This window comes from Stegastes partitus, unplaced genomic scaffold (genome assembly GCF_000690725.1).
Source record: "Stegastes partitus isolate 25-593 unplaced genomic scaffold, Stegastes_partitus-1.0.2 Scaffold150, whole genome shotgun sequence".
Classification (NCBI taxonomy): domain Eukaryota; kingdom Metazoa; phylum Chordata; class Actinopteri; family Pomacentridae; genus Stegastes; species Stegastes partitus.
The window spans coordinates 386,373-394,131 of record NW_007577881.1 but is presented as its reverse complement, the minus strand read 5'-3'; the positions used below and the strand labels follow the sequence as shown (position 1 = coordinate 394,131).

Here is a 7,759-nt window from a genome sequence, read left to right as displayed (position 1 = left end):
AAGAGGTTACAACAAAAGATTTTAAAGAAAATTGTGAGGGGGTCAAACTAACTGCAACACCGATCAATACATGATTTCAGGTCTCCTCATTGATCTGACCACACCCTCCTTCAAGGTCAACCTTCCTTTTCATCCCAACTACAGATCTGTAAAGTTTTGTGACTGCATTTTGTGCAGGTGTGATGCTATTGTGTTGACAAAAACTGTAAAACAGACATTAAAAAAACCAAGAACAGCAGGTGTCCCAGAATCACATTTTGCCATGTTGGCACACGCACAATGATTCATAAGGTGAAACCAATACCAGCTTCAGATATTGAGGTTGCTAAAAAAAAATACTTTTACCCAACAGCAATATATATATATATATATTTTAAATTGTTTAAAATAGGTAAATGTATTGGACCACTGTGTCAATAAATCTCTTATATGTCATGTAGAGAAATTCAAAAATTAGGCGTGAATACGCCTTGTCCAAATCCGATTACAAATACTTTTCCCACTTTGAACTTGTAATTTTCCGATGGGATCTTTCCATCTCCTGAGTACAGCCCCCACTTGTCCTCATTCAGTGGTTACACAAAAATTGTAAAAGGTGTTATACAAAAATTGTGTAAGGCTATGACACATGCGTTGACATGTGAACCATATGAAGAGAAATTGCTCCTCCCTTGTCTCATGGGCCTCCTCTAAATACTATACTCTATTTAAAGACTCTTCCAACAGGGTTTTCATTTGAAACGGTCACCAGCTCCGTTCTCACCTGTAGCTCACTGTCATTACTGCAACAATGGGGAAAGCTCAACACGAAGATAATAAAGTCAAACAAAAGACAAGTGAGTTCAGTTTAGTTCGGGTCAAAAGTACATGGAAGCGCAGACTGGGAAAGAAGTTGAACAAGGACACAGCTGGTTGTGTCTCTGCAGCAAAGATGTGAGTATTGTGTAGAAACTATACAAGTGACATGAGTCTTGTAGGACAATGGATGGTTGTTTGTCTTTCCTTGTTTGCACATTTGTTTTGTTTACTGATGCAAAAGATGGAATTTCTTCTTTTCAGAAGGTTTTCTAAGAATAATTGAGATAAATTATGCTGTTGCAGAATTGGCCTGATGGTAGCACTGCAGCACACAGGAGCTGCAAAATGAGATCGCTTTAACATCCAGCATTCAGACATTATTCACTAACAGGTAGTATTTTGCATAGACAAACATAACCAGTGTTGAGGCGTGTCCGTTTTTTTTGAGAACTTCTCTCCTTTAACGTTATTTATCGGGATATTTTACTTTATCAAGGATCTAGAAAATCCCAGTCAGCAAGCTGGTAATCTGTAACCAGCTTCCCCAGCAATGGATGGAGCTTGATGTAAACATAAACATTTTATTCAGTGTGGTGCAAGGTGATTGGCTACTAAACACAGACGTTTAAGCTAAATGGTACAGCATGAACAGCTACACGGTTGGGGAGGAACCGTGGCTTAAGCCTAGCTCTCCTTTCATTGGTGCACAGATACGTCCATGTCTCTTGGCACATGATTGGCACATGATTCATCCAATCGGCAGCATCCTGTAAAGAAAATCCTCCCGACTAACATCTCCCCTTTTCCTTCATTTAGCTGCTATATACTATACCACCCCCCTACTACATGCTTATCAGTGCAAGGTACTGCTCGGTAACATTATCTGTGCGTGTGTGTGTGTGTGTGTGTGTGTGTGTGTGTGTGAGAGCAGCTGCATTCCTACTATCTGACCTGGCTTAACCTTCCTGAGTTCAGTCCCTCAAGGCCTGGGGACCAGTGCTTGAATCCTTCTGTCCCTTTCTTCAGATCAGCACAGCTCATACATTAACACACATTAAATGGTGTTAGTGTCAATACTAAGCTGTCAGTGCTTTCACAAAATTATATATTCCAACAGTGCCAGTGCAAGTGTTGCAGTGACATGGGTGCAAAACCTTGTGATTGAAAAAGGCGACATGAATTGACAGAAAATGTTTCATTTTAAATACAATCTGTTTCATGCAGTGTGAAGGCAGGGTTAAGATGAAGTGAACTGCTGCATAAAAGCCAAACATTTCCATAAACACACATGCAAACATTAGCCTGATTTCTGAAGTATGAACCATCATAAATTTTGACTCTAGCATTTGGTATTTTAATTGCATGAACTGCCACAGGCCTTAAATTCAAGTTAAACTGAGGAATTACTGGGACTGAAAAATATCCAAAAAACGAACTGTGACATAAAATAAAAGTCTTTTTTTGTTTATTTTTTTAATGGCTTCTCAATGATTTTCCACTGATTTTCTGATGATTTTTTCCATTTAATTTGCAGTCCTTTCTCATGCTTTTGATAATCCAGGGCTGACAAAGAAGCAGTCATAGCGTGACTCCAATTTTAGCACCTACTTGGAAAAGATGAGAAAAAAGTCCCAATCGCGATTTAAAGAAACTACCGTCAACTGTCACATGCTTTGTAATCCCAACCGTCCGACCTGAGCTCAACTTTAAACAGGTTCTAGCTCCCATCCTTGTTTGCCCCTTGTAAACAGCGAGTCCTTTTGCAGGATGCATTTGAACAAACACCACATACGGTCTTTAACTTCCAGAAGGAATCAGTCACTTTGCATCTCACCAAAATTCCTCAGCTAAAACTAAAACAGAATTCTGGGAATTTAGGGCCGTATTTGAACTAAACAAGATGTCTAATACCACTCCGAACTTTGTGGCCTTCATAGCACCTGTGTGGTTAAGACTCATGGGTTATATTGGTTAATGCTAATCATCAAGGCATTAAACAGTAGTTAAGGAAAGGGGGCAAGAATAGTTATTTCTCAGGGACAACACTTCATTAAAGTTACTGACAGCTGAATGTGTCTCAGGTATTTCACACGTTGGAATTTAGCCTGAAGTTTTTTCATGTTTTGGCAGCTACTTTAAAGCCGCTAGCCCGCAGGGGGAATAGATAACATGCAGGAATTCTTGTGCAGCTACAGTATTGATTACCAATAATGTGGGTGTGTAGGAATGTCAGGTTGATTTCCATACCTTCAAGTGATCGCGGTGTGTTCTGTTCTACATGAAACTATTCGTTTAAAGATGCCTGGAAGGAAATCTTTTTTTAAATTATTATTATTTTACAGTTACACGTCGGCTGAGCATTTCCACCTTTAACATGCAGTGTGCCAATGAGTTCCTCCATTATAACACCCTCTGTAGCACAGAGTAGCTTCGCAGTGTTTGAGCTGCAGCTGAGCTGGTGTGCTTGAGCTGCAGTGAGTAGGGGTTGGGTGGAGAAAGAACCTTCAAAGACCTTAAAGGAAGCAATGATTTGAACCATTTTAAGGCATCAAGGGATCATTTTCATGTAAGAAGCTTTTAATTCTGATGAACAGATGTGAGACTTCAAGAGCTTGTGTCTGAGCAATCTCATGCTAAAAGATGAAGAGAGGTGCTTTGTCCTCAGTCACGTGGCAGTTAGAAACATAACTGGCTCTATTTCTTTTAAAAAAAAAAAAAATAGGGCTGCATTTTATTCATCATTTCATGGCAGAAACCTTAGCGTTAAGAAATACCACATTTGACATTTTGGAGGTTAATATTTTTGTGCCTTGGCCTATTTGTGTGGTCAGAAAATAACATTCCTGCTTGGAGAAAAGAAAGATATTCACTATATTCTAGCTAAATGAGGTCCTTGAGACACAGATGGGGCATCCGTCTAATAGAGGAACCATTCATTTGTGCAACATTGCGAGGTCGGAGGATGACAGTAAACAACTTTCTCTGTTGGAAGCAGCTGCAGTTTATTAAGTGCAGTTTTAGACCATGTATTACGTTTGATCTTCAGTTCACCATCAGAGTGTTTTTATTCTGCTTTGAATGCAACCCCAGTGGTCTGTTAGCCTACACAATGTACATGATTTGTGCCCTTTTCTCAAGACTGACATGTTGTTACTGAACTACCTATGAACATAAAACTATAATAAGTGTATTGTGTTTCTTGTGTTACAGCTATGAGAGCGTCACAGAGAAGGGCACCACTTGGACAGTGGTCAGCCCCATCACTTTCACTTACAAGGTAACTGAGACTCAGGGCTTGCTGGACCCAAGCAACGACACCCTCCTACTGGGACACATCACCGACCTGCAGCAGCTGGAGGACATTAAAAAGTCAAACAAGCCAATCAAACGCTTTGTGGTCACCGACCAGGAAGTCTACAAAATCTACGGTCCCAAGATAACCAAATACTTTGAGGCCAACAACGTCTTGTACAAGATCTTGGCTCTACCTACCACTGAGGAGAACAAATCTATGGAAATGGCCCTGAAGATCCTAGATGAAGTCAACAACTTCTCACTCGACCGCCGCACAGAGCCCATCATCGCCATTGGTGGAGGAGTGTGCCTGGACATCGTGGGCCTGGCTGCCTCACTCTACCGGAGGCGCACCCCTTACATCAGGGTCCCGACCACACTGCTGTCCTACATCGACGCCAGCGTAGGGGCGAAGACGGGGGTTAACTTTGCAAACTGCAAAAACAAGCTGGGAGCCTACATTCCACCTGCTGCGGCCTTCCTCGATCTGTCGTTCGTACAAACTGTTCCTCGGCGACACATCTCCAACGGGCTGGCAGAAATGTTGAAGGTGTTGTAAAGTCCCTTTTTTGCTAAAGACAGTTAGTTTATTAAAAAAACATACACTCCTATTAGATATCTGGGTAGGTCAGGTAATGCAGTGTGATTTCTGAATGTTATTTTTTTGTGTTCCTTGAAGGTTTCATTGCCTTATTTGCTGGTTCTTTGCAGATGGCCTTGATGAAGCACAGAGGCCTCTTTGAGCTTTTAGAGAACCACGGCTGCATGCTGCTGGACACTAAATTCCAGGCCGACAACTGTGCGTATGGGTGCAAGGCTGCATCACAGGCAACTCGTATAGCCATCACCACCATGCTGGAGGAGCTCGCCCCTAACCTTTGGGAGGACGACCTGAACAGACTCGTGGACTTCGGCCACCTTATCAGTCCAGCGTTAGAGATGGTAATGGACTCCTCATGGCAGTTTTGTTAACACATGCCGTTGTACATATACACAGCAGGGATTCAATTCTATGTAGATCACTAATCATCACTTTATTTTTCCTCTGTTGCATACAGGAAGTTCTCCCATCTCTGCTGCACGGCGAAGCAGTGAACATCGATATGTCGTACATGGTTTACGTGTCCCAAGAGAGTGGTTTACTGACTGAGGAGGAGAAGCAAAGGATCATCAGCTGCATGGTGGGTCTGGAGCTGCCGGTCTGGCACGAGGCGTGTACCATGGAGCTCATACAGAAATCCTTGCAGGACAGGCTGAAACATTCTGGCGGTCTGGTCCGAATGCCTCTGCCTGTTGGCCTCGGGCAAGCAGGTAAGACTCAAGAGACTCACCAGAAACGAGCCTAAAACTGTCATTCAGTCAAAAACAAGTACAGTTAGCTCAATTCATTTGTTTAGCCTTGCAAAAAGAATGGAGCGGGAAGCTTGTGTTTGGCCGTTAAATTACTGTATGAGCTGAAGCTTATGTAATATGCAATACAGCTAAAGCATGTTCTTCTTTCTTTTCCTGCAGAAATTTTCAACAACACATCGTACGAGATCCTGCACAGAGCTTACAAGAAGTGGTGTGACGAGCTGAGCGTCTCCTCTGACGGCAGCAGCGACCATTAAGCTGCACATACTCCAACTGCATTCCTGTTTTTAAGAGAATATGTGTACGTGTGGGGAAGTGTATCTAGTATTATGTATTGTTCATGCAGCTATTGTATTATTTTTTTAATAATAACAACAAAGGCCAAATATGGGGTAGCCAGATCTTTTTCTAAAGTAACAGCCTGTTGCAGACAGAAGTCCGTCTACTATGTGTTCTTACAATCCTTTCCTGCAAACTGTAACAGAAAATTGTGCGAGTGCTGCCTGTAGTGTTTTCAAAGGGTTGTAAAAATCGATATTGGAAAATGAAAATATGTTGGGTTATTTTTTTAACAGTTACACTTTAATTATCACATAAGTGCAGCACCAGCTCGCAAGTTATGTAACCGACACCTTGCTTGTCCTGCTTGTCACTGTTTATGACTGTCAAATATCCAATATGCTTCATTAAAGATTTTTATTATCATAATGTGTGTGTGTTTGAACATGCTTACGAATTTCCACATTTTAGTTTTTAACAACATTGCTCACAAATGAAAGCTTATTTGACACTAAGCTAAGTAAAAAAAAAAATACATATGCTTGATAAAGTTAATATTTTTAATAAAAAACAATGAAAACACTGCCCATCTGACACTTTTCCTCACTTACTGTCACCTTTTATTATTATGATTGTCATATTTATTTTATTGTTTTTGCTTTAGGGCTTGTTCACTTCATTTTCTGGAGCTACTGTGCTACTGCTTCGTTAACACTGAACACCTATTAACCATCTGTAAGCACATGTAAAAATATACATCGAAGTAAAAGAAAAAAAATACACACAGCTTTAAAGATTATAGAGCTAATGCGACGGCAAACATTTGTCTTTCTACTGTGGGCTGATTATGAGACAATGAGCCACTGACATGTAAAAGGCTCTCCTCCCTCCTACTGTAGGCTGGAGTCATCTATCCATTATCTATACACCGCTTAATCCTCACTTGGGTCGTGGGGGGCTGGAGTCTATCCCAGCTGACTCAGGGTGAAGGCAGGGGACACCCTGGACAGGTCATCAGTCTATCACAGGGCTACACTTAGAGACAGACAACCAAGCACACTCACATTCACACCTACAGACAATTTAGAATCACCAATTAACCTCAACATGTTTTAGGACTGTGTGGGAGGAAGCCGGAGAACCCGGAGAGAACCCACGCTGCACGGGGAGAACATGCAAACTCCACACAGAAAGATCCTGGGTGTCCTCACCGGGGCGCGAACCGGCGACCTTCTTGCTGTGAGGCAACAATGTTAACCACCGAGCCACCTTGCAGCCCTGTTAACAACATAAATGAATGAAACGCATTACCCAGATCCAGCAGCATACAGAATAAATAACAATATGTAGTATAATAGCTGAGATAGGGTTTTGATGAATATTTAAATAACCCCAAAGCCTATAATAAATAAAATACATAGTTGAAACAAGCAGCATGTTAATAAATGAACAGTGCATCAATAAGTGCATGCACTGGCAGCAGAACAGAGTGCAGAGGACAGAATTGAGGAGTTCATAAGCCTCTGGGAAGCAGCTCCACTTTAGCCTCGTCGTCAGGGCTTTGAGGCTGTGCAGCTTCTGCCTGAGGGCAGGAGGGTAAAGAGTTCAGGTAAAGGGTGGGTGAGGTCCTTCATGATACATGCTTCTGAACCTGTTGACCTACATGTCCTCCAAGGAAGGCAGGCCGCTGTTGATTCTTTTTTGAGCAGATTTAGCCACTTGTTGCAGCCTCTTTCTGTCCCTTTGTATCTCTGATGCTGTTTCCCTTCTCTTGGCGGTTGTTTTATGTCTCTTCGTGTCTCTGTGGCTGTTTATTTTCTCGTGACTTTCCCATTAGTTGTTTGTCTCTTTGTGGTTATTTGGTATCTCTTTGTTTGACTTTCAGTGAAGAAACTTTGCTAATCAACTGAAACTGGGACTCTGCTCCCGAGGCGCCCTCGACCTTTCCCCGGTCGGCCTCGTCAGTGAGCCATCAAAGCTATTTCCAAACCCAACAGGGACTGAAGTATTCATTTAAATTTGTATGTCAAATTTC

General features: G+C 41.8%; 1 protein-coding gene across 1 annotated transcript; it reads left to right on the top strand.

Moving 5' to 3' along the window:
* Positions 1-790: 790 nt before the first annotated feature.
* Positions 791-5,702, top strand: eevs (2-epi-5-epi-valiolone synthase). The gene is made up of 5 exons (XM_008279252.1): positions 791-933; positions 4,009-4,642; positions 4,804-5,034; positions 5,151-5,403; positions 5,605-5,702. The coding sequence occupies exons 1-5, from the start codon at positions 791-793 to the stop codon at positions 5,700-5,702; spliced, it is 1,359 nt and encodes a 452-aa protein (XP_008277474.1).
* Positions 5,703-7,759: the final 2,057 nt, after the last annotated feature.